Consider the following 18,104-nt stretch of genomic DNA (forward strand, 5'->3'; position numbering starts at 1 on the left):
ACAAGTCAAAGGCAATGCTGAGATCCAAGCCCAGATTGTTTCCCTTCCAGCCTTGGGCATACCAGACCCTGAGGTCTCTCCTGTAGCACAGGTCCACTCCAGCAGGGCAGGGGAAGGAGCCAAGAGCTCAATAAGCTCAGGAGTTCTGCCTGTCAGCCACAGGCCCACATGCCTGGGTTGAAAATGGGGAGTCTAAGGCCTGGCCCCAAGCTCAGAGCCCAGGAGGGTAAGATAAATACCCTGCAAGAGAAAGCACAGTGTAGAGAGCCCATGGGTCCTAGTGGGGCTGAGCACCATCCTGCTCCAGGGCTGGGGGTGCCAGGGTAGTGATTAGAGAGCACAGACAGCTCCGTGCCCTGGGACCTGGCATGAATGGCAGGGTACTCCTCACAGGGACACACAGCTTGGCCATGGGGCTGCATAGCTGCTGGCTTCTTTCAGTTTGCTCCGCAGAAGCTGCAAGCCCTGCGCTCGCTCCTCTCATGTGGGTGCAGTAACGAGCTGCTATACTAGCTGCTCGTGGGCTGCCTGCATGCCAAGCTCCCTCTGCCCCTCATCAGGGTGCCTGGGCTGGGCGCTAAGAAATTGCCTCTCTCTGGAACCACTTCTCACCAGCTGCTTGGGCTGGGAGGAGAGGGAGCAGGTGGGCAGCCCCCTCCCTCTCTGCTGCTGTGTTTGAACAGCCTTGGAGGGAGCCTGTCACAGCATGGGGAGAGTGAGAGGCACTAGGAGGAAAGACAGGGCAGTGGCTGCCCCAGGTCCACAGTCATGTGGAAGATTAGCCTTCCTTGCCTGGCCTCATCCTGGGCCACCTCAAGGAGGGGATTTGCTCCACCTAGCAGCCCTGTCACATGCTGCAGGGATGGAGCTTTGCTCCCTCTCAGCAGCATCCTCAGCTCTGCCTTGCTGTGCTCTGGGCTGGGCTGGGTCTGTCAGGCTGCCACAGGTGATTAGCACTGAGTTCCCACGAGCTGCAGCCTCCCCCCTGCCCCATGAACTCGGGTAAGGCAGGGCAGAGCAGTCCAGTCCCTCTGGCTGGTGTCTCTGGGGACTGAATGGGGTGTAGTACTGGCTAATCCATCAGCCGTACAAGGTCCAACCTGCACTCCCCACCCAGGCACTTACCTCCTCAGTGGTGAGTGGCATGCAGATGCGATACTCCTTGATCAGCATGGTGGTCCTGCTTGGTGTGCTGGGGCACAGGTGGCCCCTTCGGGAGGAAGCTGGTGGCAATGGGCGAGGCAGATCAGGTAGAGAGGCTGGTGCAGAGAGAGCGGAGCAGCACCCCAGGCTCTTTGGGAGAAGGACTCATTCTGCAGAGAGACAGAGCCGCCAGCGTGTGGGGAGAGGACAGCTCAGTGCAGAGCAGCAGATGGGACCTCGTGCATCCTGTCCGGGCAGCCCCAAGTGCTCTTATAGTCCCTGCCTTAGTCAGAGGCAAAGCTCCTCTCTCCTTCCTCCTCTGCTACAGGCACAGCTCCGCTTGTGACTTCATAATCCGTTGCCATGGCAGTGGTTGTGAGGTCACCAAGCTAGAGAGTAACACCCTGGCATGCACCAACAAGAGCTGGAAGGAGTGGAGGGAGGCCGGCACCTGCCTGTGTCAGCTCCCTGGGGCCAGGATCCTGGAGAAGGGAGGGAGATTCAGCCCTGCTTTAACCCTTTCCCTGCTAAAGGATGTGTGTTCCCCATGGCAACTGTCCTAAAGGAACTATCCAATCGCTGTGCATGGACGGCACAGCCTGTGGCAAACGGGTGCCTCTTCCTTGGGAATCTGAGCCAAATTCCATAGTGATGGGAACCATAAATATCAGAAGCAAGGGGGGGGGGGAAGCAACCATTATGATTTATTTGTCCTGTGGGAGCAGCCAGGGGTCCAGTCCCAGACAAGGACACCACTGGGCTCAGCTCTATGCAGACACAGGCCAAAGAGACCGACCCTGCCCCAAGGAGCTGCTGGTCAGGAAGTAGCTCTGAGCTGGGATCTGGCAGGTGTGTGAGGCCAAGTGTGAAAGACAGAGGCAGCATCAGGGACTGCAGGGCAGTACAGAAGGCCATCTCCTGACTGCCCACTACTGCAGCCTGCAACTCACTTCCCTGCAGCTTGCACCCTGGACCCACTGAGACCAAGGGACAAGGTTGCTCTCGCTGCCACTGGTACTGGGTGCTGGCCCCACCGCACACCAGGGCATCGCTATGCTCCTGACCCACCCCTGACCCATTGCAGACTGCACCCTGCTAAGTTTGGTTCAGCCTTTCTGAGCAAGCAGGGCTAGCAGGCTGCCCCAGACTGCACTCCCACAGCTAGACCATGCTGCTGCAGATAGTGTAATAGTGCTGGGCTTGGTACTAGTCATTATCTCAAGCCTGCCTAGATTCTCTCCCTTGTCTCCTTCCTGCTTATCAGCCCCAGAGCATCCAGACTCTGCTTGCTGTTTCCCTGCCCTATGCCATAGGCTCTCTGTCGCAAGGGGAAGGGGTTTTATTCAGCAGACCATGCCTTCAAGTTCACAAGACTCCTGCCTGAAACACCCTGGCAGGGTGAGAAGAGGGACAGTGGGCTCTGCTGACTCCTTCAAGTCAGCAGCTTCTTTTGGATATAAGGGAGGCAGGAGTGGCTCCCTGGGGCAAGAGGACCTAGGGTGTGGGCTGACCAACTATGCAGAAGGAACCACAGGAACAGCCAAACCTGGGGAAGGACAGAGCTGTCCTTTATGCTGTTAGCTTGTTAACGTTTTGGCCAACCAAGCAAATCTCAGTGAGGGGGAGGAGCTGGACTCGACAGCATACACAAACCAGGCTTGGGGAAGGTCCCTGTTCACAGCCATTTATCATTACTGATTTCACAAATAACTGCTTTCAGCACTGAGCAACCTCCTGCAAGGCTTGTATGAGGATGGAGTGGGGACAATTAGCTGGCCCTTTAGAAGCAAGACTTTTTTATATGCAAGGCACAATGGAGGATGGTGCAAAAAGAGAGGGGAACTGAAGGGGCACTGAGGAGGGCAGAGTGAGAAGTTCCCACAAGGAAGCAGAAATGAAAAAGGGCAAAGATCCAAGTCGGGGAAGAGAGAATCCTACAGAGCTGCAGGCAAGCAGAGCAGACCTCCAAGAGAGGAGCGAGTGTTTTCTGGGTGTTGTTGCACCAGCGGGCCACTAGCAGTCTAGGCAGAATGGTAAGTGCAGCTTCCCGTGACAGAGGACAACAGGTTTCCTCCCTCCACTGCTCCTGCAGCAGCTGCACACAGCAGATGGGAGGTGCTGGGGTACTGTCATGCCCTGTGCTGCCCATCAGGAACCACCGTCCCCAAAACTGGCTGCTATCTGACGTGCAAGCAGCGTGCCCATGTGAGGAGCTGTGAGGCATATCCACTGCACTTGCTGGGGTGTTGCTTGACCTGGTCCCTCAGCCTGCCAGTCATGTGAATGGGCAGTTAGTGCTCAGATTGCCAACTCCCCCATGCTCAGAAGAGATGTGCTCCTTCATTTGGCACCCTTCTGAAGAGCCATCTCCTCCTCAGGGAGGTGCTGAAATAAAGGCATGACAGGGCAGGGCCTAGACCCTAGCCTCCTGAGCACAGCCCCAGCTTCCAGGCAGAACAAGAAGCCATCTTCTCCCCTAGTTTGAGAGACAGATCCTGGAAACATAAGCAGCTACCAGAGCAGCCGCGATGTCTGCCTGGGTGTGCAGTCTGACTTGCTAGTTGTGGGAGGCTGGAACTGCCCCATGTACCTCAATGGGATGTCAGTGCTGAGACTCACTGCTCAGGGCATGGGTCACCAACCTCATGGGGGGGGGGGGCTCTGTCTGTGGGAGGAGCCCTCCAGCAGTATCTAAACATACAATATAACATCCTGCCCCCTCACCCCCCAACTCCTTCCAACTTGGAGGGGTGGAAGAGGGGTGACAAGGGACCTCTGTTGCTTCTGAGAAGAGAGAGGCCCCACATGGCTACTGGTGCTCTGTGGCAGAGACACCGCTCACAGCCCCTCAGGCTTCAGTATGGCCCTGGTCATTTTGGGAGCTTCTATCTGCCCAGAGTAGCAGTGCCAGCTCCTTCCTCCAGCTGCTGACTCTCATGGGGGCAGCTCCTGCTACTTGAAGGGATGGATAGGCCACAAAGAGCCCCCCCCCCAGGACGGTTGTGAACTCCCAGCCTGTCCCTACTCAGGTGGACTCCCACTCTGAAGGGGGGCCAGGGCCAGGGCAGTAGAGGGTCAGTCCCACAGAAAGCTCCTTCCTCCTCACCTGGCTCCCAGCCCCTCTCCTCCCCTCCCCCCAGCACTTTCCTAGTAATCTGTGCCAAGCCAGAATAGGGGCCATACCACACCTGGGAGGGCAACAGGCTAGGGAGTGGGGTGCAGTGTCACATGGATCAGATGAGCCTCCACCAGGTCCCAGCATAGTTAAGACAGTCAACCCTGCTTGGGGTTGAGCCTGGGACCACAAGTACTGGAAATGCAAGCCTTTAACACCAGAGAAAAAAGGACAGGATCCCCCAGCTAGCAGCTATAGCATGCTTATAACACTCTAGCTGCATAAGCCAGGTGGCTAGGCAGGGAGATCCATCAGCATAGAGCAGAAGCTAAAACAAATGAGGAAATGGGACTGGAGTAAAAGCCACCCATGCTGCTCCTGAGATCATGCTGGAAGGGCAGCAGATAGCTGGGGGAAGGCTGGCAAGCCATAGCCTAGGGATGGCTAGTAAGAAGACCAAATCCAGCGGCAGCATGAACAGCATGAGGTCCTGCCCAATGGATGGGCAGAGACAGCAGCATCCCTCTGATGGACAAAGAGTGAGTGAGTGGTGAGGACAGGGCCTTTCAGTCTTCAGTTCATACTTTGCCCTGGGCCACCGGGCAGCCACCCAGGACAGAATGAAAGTGGTGAGAACAAAATGAAAGGGAGGGGGCAAGCTGGGGAGATGGGAGACCAGGCATGGAGAAGCGCTGCAGCCAGGCTGGTCGCCTAGGGAGGCAGGTCTATAAGCCCTGGCCCAGTCCAAAGCATCCCAGTGCAGAGACCTGGCAAAGGCATGAGCCAGGATGAAGACACCACATGCCAGGACAGCAAGTCTATGCAGCCTATTACTTTTGGGTCCATCTAGCTTCTCAGTGGGGCTGGGGCCTCATAGCATGGAGAGGTCCCAGCTCCACAGAGGCAGGTACTAAGCTCCCTGAGCACAAGGACCTGCTCCCAGCCCCAGAGACTGCTACTCCAGCCTAGGAGCCAGACAAGAGGTGGGTGCAACAAACAGATCAGGGAAGCATAAGGCAAGAGCCAGACAGAGCAGGGTTAGAGTGATACACAGCACATGCTTTCCTCACCAGCCCCAAACATGCAAGTCCAGAGACACCATAAGGCCAATTACTTAGCCTTCAGTAAAACAGTTCAGTAAGAATTGATCTGTGAGCAGCTTTGATGGGAATCCTGATCTCAGCCTTGGGGAGCAAACCCCTCCAGGAGACCACTGGGTTCTGCCAGCAGCAGGGAGGTAGGAGCCTGCCCCTTGATGACAGGCGTCTACCGATTACAGCTCCACCTCACTTCTCTCTGGCCTGACCCAGGATTCAACAAATCAGTCAGGATGGAAGAAGAGCCTGTGGTTTATTGCTGCTGCATCTCTGCATGTGCTTAATCTCATCATTAGTCATTTTATGAGATGCAGGACCTGCTGCCAGTTTAGCCTTACCCTGCTGGGCCCATAGGTGCCATGGCTACAGGTATCCTCGGGGGCCAGGCAGGAAACACTGGGACTAAGGCAAGGACCTGATGCGGGGGAAGGCAGAAGCCAGCCACAGGGGATCTGCTGAACAGGTCGGGGGGAGTGGGCTGAGCGCCGCGCTGTGTCCCCCTGCCCAGCTCCAGCTCGAGGAGCGCGGGGCAGGCGGGATCGCTGCCGGCGGCGCGGGGCCGGGGCTGCCGCCCACGTGCGCCTGGGCTGGCGGGGAGCCCGGACGAGGTCCCCGCGGGGCCGGCACGGGGGCAGGCGGCACCAGGCGCGACCTTCGCCCGAGGGCTGCGACGCCCGGCGAGCGGGGGCCAGCCGCGAAGCCGCGGGTCCCCGACTGCCCGGCGGCGCTTCCCGGGGGGCCGCGGCCGGAGCCAGCCCGTTTAGCCATGCCCGCGGCGGGCAGGGAGGCGGCCGGGGCGCCCCGACAGCGATCCGCTCCGCCCGGCTTCGGCACCAACTTTTCCCGCATCGCCCGCGGCCGCGCTCACCTGCGCATCCTCCGGCCGCCGCGGCGCAGCTCCCGCCCCAGGCCCAGGTCCAGCTCCAGCTCCAGCTCCAGGTCCAACTCGGCCCCATCCCGCCGGAGCCCGCCTGCGCCGGGCAGCCCCGTCCCCTCCCGCCCAGCTCCGCTCCCCTCCCCTCCCCGCGGCCGCCCCGGCCCCGAGCCGTGCCGCCCCACGCCTCCCCCTGGCGGCAGGAACGCGCCGGGCTGCCGGGCCGCGCTCTGGGGGGGCGGGCCCAGACCGCTCGCAGCCTCCCGCAGGCCGGACGGGCACCGGGGCTTAGATGGTCCCAGGCCCTGAGAGCAGAAGTGGCTCTGGCTTGCACATCAGGCAAGGCATATCCGAGACCAGCGTCTGGGCTTGATGGGTTCTGGGTCCTCCATGTGTTTCAGTCATCCTGGTCACTTAGAACAGGTCGGTTCCAGAGCAAGGTGAATTTCTTTCTTGGCTGATAAATTAGTCATTGAGAGATACCGTTCCAGGGAGGCAAACTCCACGGATTCAAACTGAATGTGAGGACTGAATAGTTTGGGTACAAAAACAGGGAACAAATCAGAAAGTGTGAAAGGTTTTGTGCCAACATTTGCACAGTGGAGTATTTTAACCTTTCATTTTCAAATTATGTCTTAGTTTAGAAAACTGACATTTAAGTACAAAATTCTCAGTAAGGGATACATCAACCCAAACTTGGGTGCACTTCATTTTCAGATCCAGTTAAATGCTTCTACTGATCAAAAATGGATGTTCTTTGTTTTGCATTGACCTGAAACATTTTTAAATTTTTTTTGAATCACTGAACTGAAAAATCCATTATCCACTCAGCTCCCTTCCTTTTACTCTTCTTGCATCTAGTTAGTTCCTGGTCAGGTGTTCATGCACTGACATAACACTGCACAGTTTGCAGTGAATTTCTGAGTCATTTGATTGTTTTTTCTTTCCACCAAAAGGCATATTTTAATGGGAGAAATCATTATATTCATACTGAGTTTAGCATACCTTTATTTAAATTTAGGGTAATATTTGACTTGCTGCTTTGTGTGCGTCACACAGTTACATGTATATGTATGTGTGTATATGTGTGTACACACACAGCTGCATATATACATGCGTATGTATGTGTGTATACGTATATCTCTGTCTACGCACTTTCTGTGTATACACACATATGCAAGGGCTTTAATTTAGTGGTTCTGCCAAGTTCAAAGGCATTGAGAACGCTCAATGCCTCCTAGGATCGGGTCCAAACTTTCCAGACAGCAGACAAAGCATGAACCAGCCATTGCTTAAAAATGTACACCAGTCTGTTTGCAAACACAGAAGGTGCTGCCTAGTATCAGCCCCAGCACCTGATCCTGTCTGCAACAGGGTGTGAGCCAGTGGGGGGGTGGTGTGTGTGTGTGGAGGGAGGGGTGTGAAATGCCCACAAGAGTAAAGCTCCACTTCAGATGTGTGAACTCTTCTCTTTGGCACTCAGAGCAAACACCCCAATCCCGGGAAGTAACTCAAACATAGCCATGCTTGCAAGGACAAGCCTTCTTGTGGTGACAAGTGTCATCATCACAACAAAGGGGAGCAGCTGTTTGCTCTTGGGAGCAAGCAGCTAGCTCCATGTCCCAGGAGCCAGGCCATGTCAGTCAGGATGCTGCACAGCCTGCAGGTTGAACACATGGTGCTTGGGTCTCCAAGGCAGCCCACACCCAACCTTGTCTGCATTACAGAAACCATGGCCCACAAACTCCACAAGTCCCACCATGCCACACTGCTCCACCCTGGGCATGTCTACATGAAATGCTACTGCACAGTGGTTACTGCACATTTTATTTAGTACTTGGATAAGCAAGTACTAAATAAATGCACAGTAACGGGAGCTACTGTGCAGTAGTGCTGATGAACGTCTTTTTAGTGACACTACTGTGTAGTAGCCTAATAATACTGCGCAGTGGCACATTAGCAGTGTTGATGCTGTACTGCGCTACTGTGCAGTATTATTTGGCTACTGCGCAGTTAGTGTCTTGTGTAGAGGCACCCCCTGGGCTGTAAGGGAGGCTGTTTGGATCAGGGTCATACGTTGCATGCTGGGACCTGTAGTCTACCTGGCCCACCAGTGGTTGCAACTCTCTCCTTTGCACACCCAGCCTCACTCAGCCCTGCAGGCTCCAGCCAGTTGAGCTGCTAACATATGGCTCCCAGCCAGGCTAAGTTTAGGCAGCCCCAACACAGGGAGCTCTGTGCTCACTGAGCAGGGGCGTGTGCTACCTGTTCTCCAGACTTGCCCTGGCCTGGAGCAAGAATGGGATTTGGGTCTCACGGGACAGGAAGTGTGTTTGTGGGCATCTCTCCAAGCCCCCAGGAGGAGGAGGCGGGCGTGACTTTGGATATGTTTCAGCATTGGCCTTTGCCTCTGTTGCAATCGCTCTTGTGACCTGACCCTGGCTTGAATGCCATCCAGGCAGGGAGGAAAGGACCGTGTCTAACTACAACCCTCGTTTAATTCTGTTGAAACAAGAAAACACCCACCAATTTTTTTTACCATGAAGAAAACTCAAGCAGCAGACCCATGCCACCCAGTGGTGATGGGGACCATTGCATGTGAAACCCTTAAGAAAAGCCCTTGGCTTTGCAGTGTTCATCCTATTCCAGGCTCCTTGGAAATGAATCAGGAGCTGACCGTGCCCAGCCTGAAGCCATTGCATGTTGTGTGTGTCAGAGGAGGAAGGGAACTTGAGGGGATCAGGCTTCATGAGGCCATGAAAGAAACCAGCATCAGCTTGGGAGGCTCCTGCCAGTACCTCATGCGGTGTCATTTAGCTGTCCAACTCAAGGATTCTTAATGGGCTAGTCACCACTGTTGCTTGGTGCCAGCTATGCAATGTAAAGGTAGGAGATAAATTAAGAAGCACTGAGAGCTTCAGAAGCCAAATAGTGGGCTGGTATAAGATGGCACAGTTCTTCCAAAGTGGTACCACGTTGTGTCAGCAGGAAACTTAGCCTCAGATGGGTTTCATTAGGGTATGTGGCCTGTATGTCAGAAGCAGGTTTGGCATGCAGTGGTTTATGTTCTGGATGTGGGGGTGGGAGTTCGTTGGGCCATGTGAGTTTCCACTTCGCTCCAAGTGTGTGCATGTTGGCCAGGGCGCCCCTCCTGTACTCGGCACTGGAATCCGGGTAAGCGGAGATGTGAGCCTGGCTTGGCTTTGCAGGTGTGAAGACATGTGAAAGCCTTCCTGCCTCCAGTGCCCATGGGGATGACTGAGCTGGAGAGGGAACTGTTTCCTCCCCTTGTCCTGCCAATGAGAAGGATAACAAATTTAGTCTTTGTCTTTCTAGGGAAGCGACAATGATGAATGGACAAGATGGATATCAGCTTTCTCTGTGGCAAATGCAGGCTGTTAAAAATAGCACCAAGGATACACGGAGCAGCTGATTTAGCAAAACAAGCCTGGGAAGGTAAAAGCTCAGCATTGCATTGGTCTACCTGCTGGAAACGAACTTGAGTAACCCCACTGTTTTGTGGGTCCCTGCCAGAGGGGGGGGCTGGGTCATGTCTCAGGGTCAGGCTTCTCTCAGTGCCCCTCTTTAGGGCTCACTGGATTGGGCCTTCTCAAACCTCGGTGCCCTCCCAAAACCCACTTCCCCCATTTCCCAATCACAAACACTCCCCTTGTCACACCCCAGTGAATGCTGTACCGCCTCACAGACTGCCCCCGGCCTTGTGCTAAACAAACACACCTGTGCCTGCCTTGTGTGGGAAGGAGGAAGCTGGTGAGACAACCGTAAGTGGCTACCAGGCCTCCGCACCCTGTGGTTTCCTGGAGAGAGCTCTTCAGACCCGCTGAGATGTTCCACAGAGGTTTGTGACACCACCAGGCACAGAATTGCTCTGGCTTGTATTAGACACGGTATCTGAATAGCTGACTGGACCGATGCAGGTCTGACCCCATTGAAGTCAATGGCAAATCTCAACTGGCTTCACTGGGCAGGGGTTTTCCCCTTTGAATCAGCAAAATAGGGCAGCAAGTCATATGAATGCCCCCAAGCAGCCTCTGTACAGAGGCAGCTGAGATCAAAACTGGTATCTAAAAAGCAGTAAAAAATTACAAACCCTGACCAAGGCCAGTTTGCTCTGCAGCCCTGAGCACTCTGCCCCCTCCTTTCTCATCTCCTGCCCCTCTTGATCAAGAGGAACAGCTTGGATAACAACCCTCCAATCAAGGAAGATAAGAATGGATCCCGCTTGATTAGCCCCTGAGCTCTCTCCAAACCAGGACAGGGAAGACAGTGACATATAAGAGGGCAGACAGTGACCCTCAGGCCACTTTCCCACCCCAGTGAATCCAAGCAACAGCTCCCTTCTGTGCCTGGCTTCTTGTCCCACCCAGGGGACACTTATTCCCCGGACAAGGGCTGCCTGGCATGTGCATCCATATGTTGCTATGGAAATGCCATGCAGAAGTCTCTGCAGTGCCCTCCTGAAGGGCCCCTAAATCATAAGCAACCTGCCAGCCCTGGGTGAGGCCAGTGGCCAATGTTCTCCAAGGTCCTCACTTTCGTCCCGACTGCCTCTTCTTGTCCCTCCATTTCCCGCCTTTCTCTTCGCTGCAGACAGCATGTCACCTCTGCGCCACCCCCCACACGTCATCCTGCATTGAGTTCATGCTCCATATGGCTCTTCCCATGTGATTTTCAGATGCACCCACACCCAGGGGTGGATCCTGAGGGGCTGCAGTGGTGTTGTTGCATCCCTCTCTCAGACCGCATATGGGGAGCGGCAGCTGGTGACTTTTTTTTTAAGTCTCTGAGGTGAGAATCTCCCCTCTTCCTTCTCCTCCATGCTCAGTGGCACACCCTCTCCCCTCCCCTCTCATTCCTCTCCTCTTTGCCCACTGATGTCTCTGCTGTCCCTGGCTGACCTGGGGGAAGCAGGGGGCTCCTGTCCAGCTCTAGCCTGGCTTTATTGGGAGGCCTCATCTGGGGGTGGCAGCAGCAGTGGATGAGCTCCCTTTGCCTGCCTGGTCCCCCGGGATGTTGCCCACCAGCCCAGGAGCAGGCTCTGGGAGGGGGAAACCTGCTGTCCTCAGCTGGCCCCAGCTCCCCATGCAGCCCAGCTGAAGTGGGGCAGGAGCAGCTCTGGAGCTCCCCCTACCCCTGGGCCAGCTGGGACAGCAGGAACAGTAGCAGCAGTGGGAGACGGGAGGAGGAATGGGAGGCAAGGGCCACCCCCCTTTTACAAAATCCTGGCTCTGTCTGTGCCCACACCTGTTTTCCTTAAGCTGAGCACCCAAAATATGGGGGGCCAGAATCTCCAGATGTCTGTGAGAGGTCAGGCCTCCTTTCCTCTCTCTGCCACTGTGACTATCTCAGAACGCAGGCCCTGCGGCTCTCTCCACTCTGTCCCCTAGAGCTGTGAATTCAAATTTGACTCCAGGGCTGTACTATTGCTTGGTGCCAAGCTAGCTCAGCTTCTCTCTCCTCTGTCACCATTTTCAATCCCCAAGGGGCTGATTTCCAAAAGTACTGAGTGCTCTTGGCTTCAATTGTACCAACAGGAGCTACGGACACTCAGCCCCCTGAAAGTCATGTGCTAGGAATTGGCTGATGCCCACGTACCTGGCAAAGATTGACCTGCAGATGCAGCTGCTCTTCCAAAAGCATTTGATCATCCATTTCTTTCCTGCTCTTTCTAGGCAACCATTCAGCAGGATCACTTTGTTGAGCCGATGCTCCCGAGGGCAAGAACACCAAGACCTGGACAAAGGTGAAACATGTAACAGCCTCTGTTCCCTGTTCTGCAGCGGAGCCATCTGTCTGATGGAAAGGCTGGCTGGGGCAAAGGAGAACCTGCTGTCCCCATGAGGCATGGGTTTGCCCACTGTGCCTGGATGGTGTTGTAGCCTGTAACAAGCACCTGATGCACATGCTTTCAAGTGCATTTTGACAAGTGCCAGTGCCTCTGTCTATGGGCAGGGCAGTGCCACCCAGTGAGCCCCTGGTGTCTCTGCACCTGACCTGGGCACTGCCAAGCATAGACCATCCGGAGTGACTCTACCCATCAAGCCCCTTGTGCTCTGTACCTCATAGCAGACTGTGGAGATGTAATGCTCTTACCCACCAAGCAGCAGAGTGTGGCAAATCAGATGATACCTGCTGCCTGGTCCCTGGGAACTGTCTGTGTGGTGGGGCTGAAGGTCGTGGTCCTGCACCCTCAGTCTCCAGCCTGTGGGATCCCCAGGCAAACTCACCCCTTGGGCTGCCTCTGCCCTGGAGTCCCCCTACCCCTTCCCTTTCAGCCCCAAAAGGGCTCACTGAGAGAAGGTTGCCATAGCTTTGGTGCAGGGAGCCCTAGCAAGTATGGTCATTTGTAACTCTTTTAAAACCTCAGTTATTAGAATTAACCTGCTAGCTGCTGGGGTTTTGCAGGGAGGCTTCGCCGAGTGAGCTGTGGACAGAGAAACAGCAACTAAGGGAATGTGGTCTGGCAGAAAACTTGGGCACAAGTTGTCTCTCCTGTCTCTGGTGCCCCTGACAACAGCACTGTGGCTCAGCAGGCAGCCTCTACCACGCATGGGCCAGGACATGAGCGATGCCTGCTGTTCTGCAGGGACATACACAAGGAGGAGGAGAATGCCCCATGTTCACAGCGTGGCACATATAGCAGAAACACAGACATCCACTACAGATGTACACCCCTCAGATAGCCTCACACTAGGACCATGCACCACCCACACTCACAGCACGTGCTGCAGCTTCACATACAGGGCCTCACTCAGAGGTACAAAGGCCTCAGAAGACACACACATCCGATTCACGAGGAGATACAAGCAGCACAAAGCAAAGCAGAGATCTGTGAACACACCCTTACATGATAACAACACTTTCCCCTCAGAGCAGAGGCTTTCACTGACATGCACAAAGGCTGAGGCACAGGCGCACACTAGCTGATACGCAGACACACACCTGCAGACTGAGATGCCCACACTGCAGCACAGCTGGATTAACAGTCAGAAAATGTTCAACTCGCTATGCAGAGCCCAAAATAGAGCAGCCTGAAGGATAGTGTGCTGCTTTTTATAGCAGCATATCAATCCCGGGAGACGGAGGCTCTGCAGAGCATGGCTAGTTGGAGATGCAATGAGAGCAGCTCCTGACTCAGTGCTTGCATCAAGACTAGCAGCGCATTCCCCAGAGGAAGGCACCCGCAGACCTGCAGGCTTAGCACTGGGCATTGCAGAGAGAACGTCAGGGCTCCCCACCAGTTAGTTTCCTGCTCAGCCACAGACCACAGTGCCTTTCCATTGTGTTGCTTGCTGCAGGATCTCTGTGTGAAAGGGTCATTTCATTCTGCCTTGAGGGAAAGGTGGCACCACCTCATAGGAACTCTTTAGCCCTGTGTTTCAATTGCTGCCAGGTGCAAAGTATAGCTTGTTTAAACTAGCAAGGTATGATTTACTTTGTCTATCAGTCAGCTGCTGCTCCTAGGAGACCCGTGGGCGCCTAGCTTAGATTGTAGTTTGGGTCCTGGCTGAGTGGTGTAGGCTCCCAGGAGTGGTGTGAGTCTCTGTCCAGTTTCCGTAGGCTGAGGAAAAGTAGTTGCATGTGGAATTTAGGGCCTGCCTGAGCTACAAACAACTGCTTTGGGGAACCAGCTCAGCAGTTCCGGTCAGTAGGAGGGATGCAGGCCCAGGCCTAATCCAGAGCCAGGGGACAGCAGTGTCTTGTCAGGTGGAAACCTTCTGGTCTTCTATACAGATTGGAGCCAAGTGGTGCTGAGCAGGATCCATCAGGAGGCTGTATGTGCAGAGCACATGGGACTCCAGCAGAGAAGGGCCCTGGCTATATCACTAGTGCACTTACCCACCACTTCCTCTCACCTGTGGCCAACCAAGGTGCTAAGCACTCAGCCAGAAGATGCAGAGGAAGCTTGTCAGCCATTGTGGGTGTGTCTTTATGATACACTAAATGCATAGTAGACTAATTCTACTGCACATCCATGCATCACGGCAAAAGCTGTGTTAATGCAGAATAGAATTAGTCTACTGCACGTTAGCATCACTTGTTTCCTTCTACGACCAGGCAACTCGCTACCTGGATAAAAGCGAGGTTGACATTGTAAACCAGACTTCCAAAAGGCCTTTGATCTGGTATCGCATGATGTTCTCATGGGAAAACTGGAGGATTGTGGGCTTAACTGCTCAACAGTCAGGTGGGTAGGAAGCTGGCTGCAGGGTAGGATCCAGAGCTTTCTAATCCAGAGATTTCTAATGTGTTGTCCTAGCGAGAAGTGGCCAGTGGTGTCCCTTGGGGTCCATGCTTGGTCCAGTGCTTTTCAACATCTTTATCAAAGATTTGGATGTGGGGGTGAAAAGCGCAATGGCCAAGTCCATGGATGACACCAAGTTATGGGGGAGCATGGTCACGCTTGAAAATAGGCTGCAGATACAGGTGGACCTAGACAGGCTGGCAGGTTGGGTGGATTGGAACCAGATGAAGTTCAACATTGAGAAGTGTAAAGTGCTCCATCTGGGGATGAACAATCCTCAACGTACTTACAGGCTTGGTGGCACCAAACTGACTAGTACCATAACTGAAAGGAACCTAGGGGTAATAATAGACCAGGGGTTGTCAACCACGGGTATGTGTACCCTTGGGGGTACTTTGAAAGGTGCTGGGGGGTACGTGGGGGCAGGTGGGGATGGAGTGCCACCACCTCACGCCACTGCCTCACAGGAGTTGGGCCGGGGCAGGGCGAGAGCAGGGTCATACAGATGCTACACTGCCGCTGCTCTGCCACACTTCAACAAGGATGTGGAAAAGCTTGAGAGGGTCCAGAGAAGAGCCACCCATATGATCAGAGACTTGCAAGACAAGCCATACGAGGAGAGGCTAAGGGACTTGGGTCTCTTCAACCTAAAGAATAGAAAGCTGAGAGGGGATTTGGTAGCAGCTTACCACTACATCAGGGGAATGCATCAAGGGCTCAGCAAACAACTGTTCACCAGAGCATCCTTGGGGAAAACCAGGAATAATGGCCACAAAGTCCTGGAAGACTGTTTCAGGTTTAACACTAGGAAAAACTTCTTCACAGTCAGGGTGTCCAGACTGTGGAATAAGCTCCCTCCAGAGGTGGTACAGTCACCTACCCTTCAAGAGGAGATTGGACGGTCACCTTGCTGGGATCACCCGACCCCAGTTGTCTTTCCTGTCTAGTGCAGGGGCTGGACCCCATAATCTTGCAAGGTCCCTTCCAGCCCCTAACAATTTATAAATCTATGAATCTATCTATGAAAGGCGTGTGCTAGCATGACTGTGCAGTAGTGCCAATTACTGCACATTTAGTTAGTACCTGTTATTACTGTGATGCTCAGAAAAAGCTGAAACAAAACCTTTTGGGCTGAGCTGTTCAGGGACAATTCATTAGCACTGGATATTGGCCTGACTTCTGTGGCAGCATTTGGGTTTAAGTGCCTTCACTAGAGGTTTGTCTGGGGTAGATCAAGGGAAAGGAGGACTGTGGTTCAAGGTCATTAAAAAGTCATTGAGGGACAGGGTTGGCACCCAGAGGTCCAAAATGCTGTAGGGCCCACAGGATGCGAGATGGTGGGTACACACGGAGTGACATGCCCAGGTCCTGGCCTAAGAGTTGAAGAAATATGTGATTCCACTCTGACTGAGCCAGGTCTGAGGCCTGCCCTGTGAGGGGTGCACTCAGACAGGCCCCAGGGAGGTCCAGCGGGCACCCCTGCACTTGTGATAACCATGGCATTCAGAGAACCTGCAGTTCTCCCCCTGAGAAGCCTGAAAACAGTGTTTCATGTAAGAGCGGGAATATAGCACTAGAGAGAACAGGATTGTGAAGGTCTCCCTTGCCTAGAAGCCTTGCCAGCCCAGCCCGAGAGCCAGGAGCCAGCCTGGCCTCCTCAGACACCCTCCCTCCCAGCACTGAAGCTGCCTGCCTCTTCCATCTGGCTCCCCCTGCCTGACGGCCATTCTGGGGTATGGGCAAGCCCAGGCCAAAGCCACCCTAAGGCAGGGCAACCCAGTCTCCACCTTGGCTGAGTCCAACTATTTTACCCACACCAGAGGCATATAGCAGGACAGCTCGTGCTTTTGCGCCTCCTCACCACACAAAGATGGCACCCAGGCTGCTGCCCCTGGTCACCCCCCTCAAATACACTACTGACCCAGGCCATCAGTCTAATTGGCCCCAACTATTACTGTACAGTGATTAAACCCCTCCTGCTCTGATGTCCTGCCTCTTGCAAAGAGCCTGGGATTGTAAGCCAGGGGATAGACCATGCTTAGACAGAGATCAAGGCAGGAGCTGGCTGCTCTGTGGCTACCTCCCTGGTCTGCTCTATGTTGCATATGGGTGGCCAGCACCCTGACCTGCACACACAGGTGCTCAACTGCCACAGAGGGAGCTTGCATGGGTAGGAGCGGCATGACTCATGAGGCCTGGTGCCGGGCAGGGAACTGAGAGAGAACTCCTCTCTTCCTGCCTGGGGGCCGGGGAGGGCTGCTGGGTTGCACTCAGGGAGCTGAGCTGACAGAAGAGGCTAATTTGTTCTTTTGTCCCAGCAAAGTCCTATAAATAAACCACGGCCCTAGGGGGCCTGGCTGTGCCTGAACCCAGGCCCCTGGAGAGCACAGGGCTGGCAGTGCTGTCTCCCAGGTCTCCCAAGGACAGCCTGGGCAGGAGATGGAGCAGGGGGGAAGGAAGCAAAGCAGAGGCAGCAGCAGGAGGAGGGTGGAGAGAGAGGGAGGGAGAGAGATAAGGGGCGTCTAGAACCAGCCTTGTGGGTAGGCTTCACCATGGGCTTTCGTGGATGTAGGGAGGATCTTGCCCTGAGAACCACCAGGTTCCAGTGGCACTGCCCCTCCCTGGCCTGGGTCTGCAGGCAGCTCGAGGTGGGTGGGCCCAGCTCACGGGCACTTCTCCTCCAGCTTCTGGGCTGATGCTGCGCCTGCCCACACCACACACATGCTCATTCCCCATCCCAGAGCTAGTTCTGATCTAGTGCTCACAATGGTGGTGCCCTCCTGCGGTGTATCCCATTTTGCACCAGAACAAACAAAGGCCGGGAAATACTGGCCTGGCAAATCAGACCCTTATGCCAGGCGGGGAGACGTGGCTGCACCTTTGGACCAGTGAGGAAGTTCCCATATTTACCACAAGATGGCAGGTCTAGAGCAACGGTTTATTATTTATGATGATTAATCGCCTGTATAGTTTGATTGCTTAGATTCCACAGTCAGGATCCCTTGGTGCTACAGGCTGTACATAAAATAGGAACCTGTCCCTGCCCCAAAGCTGTTACAACTGAAGTGAGAGGTGGATGAACTGCCCACCGCAGAACTCGGCAATGCACCTTAAAACTCTCTGAGGCAAGATCCAGTCTTGCCCCTGGGGCTTGCAGTCTTCATGAGCTGCAGTTTCCTATCATGGGCGACATGAGCCTCTACTTCAATGGGGGCCAACCCATTTGGCAAGCCTGCCACAAATTAGCCCTGTGCCCTTCTGGAGTGCCACTAGTCTGATTCCCTTCCCCTGCCCCATCTGCTGCTCTGTTTTCTGCTCCCTGCCCCATCTGCTGCTGTGCTGCCTCCCCCCTCCCTGATCTGGTGCATGCTACACACACACAAGCTTCCCAGTCACTTGTGGCACTCATACTGCCGGTTGGCCACCTTGCTGTACCTAATGCAAACAAAGTGTGAAGCTGGGAGGCTGCCAAGGTACACTGTGTTCCCTTGGGTCACTATTCCCTGCCCTGCAGTCTAGACAGAGTAAGCTCTTCAAGGGAGAACTTCCATCTACCCATCCCTCTTCCAGATGCCTCCTGCCTTACCCCTCTGTCTCAGTGCTTTACCT

General features: G+C 54.6%; 1 protein-coding gene and 1 long non-coding RNA gene across 2 annotated transcripts in view; one reads left to right on the top strand and one right to left on the bottom strand.

The window, feature by feature from the left end:
- The window catches only part of LOC102570701 (cytoplasmic phosphatidylinositol transfer protein 1), a 40,963-nt gene extending 34,616 nt beyond the window's left edge, over window positions 1-6,347 (bottom strand). Inside the window, exons 1-2 of the mRNA XM_019493084.2 lie at window positions 6,224-6,347; window positions 1,126-1,313 (exon numbers count right to left, since the gene is read on the bottom strand). Coding sequence (XP_019348629.1) covers window positions 1,126-1,173 — 48 coding nt within the window. The 5' untranslated portion in view covers window positions 1,174-1,313; window positions 6,224-6,347. The remainder of the gene's footprint in view (window positions 1-1,125; window positions 1,314-6,223) is intronic.
- LOC109284507 (uncharacterized) lies at window positions 2,616-16,460 on the top strand. Its single transcript, XR_002091988.2, has 4 exons — window positions 2,616-3,176; window positions 9,566-9,685; window positions 10,926-11,038; window positions 11,923-16,460. It is a non-coding gene; the product is annotated as an uncharacterized LOC109284507 (long non-coding RNA).
- The last annotated feature ends 1,644 nt before the right edge of the window (window positions 16,461-18,104 follow it).

This window comes from Alligator mississippiensis, chromosome 13, assembly GCF_030867095.1.
Source record: "Alligator mississippiensis isolate rAllMis1 chromosome 13, rAllMis1, whole genome shotgun sequence".
NCBI classification, from domain to species: Eukaryota; Metazoa; Chordata; order Crocodylia; family Alligatoridae; genus Alligator; species Alligator mississippiensis.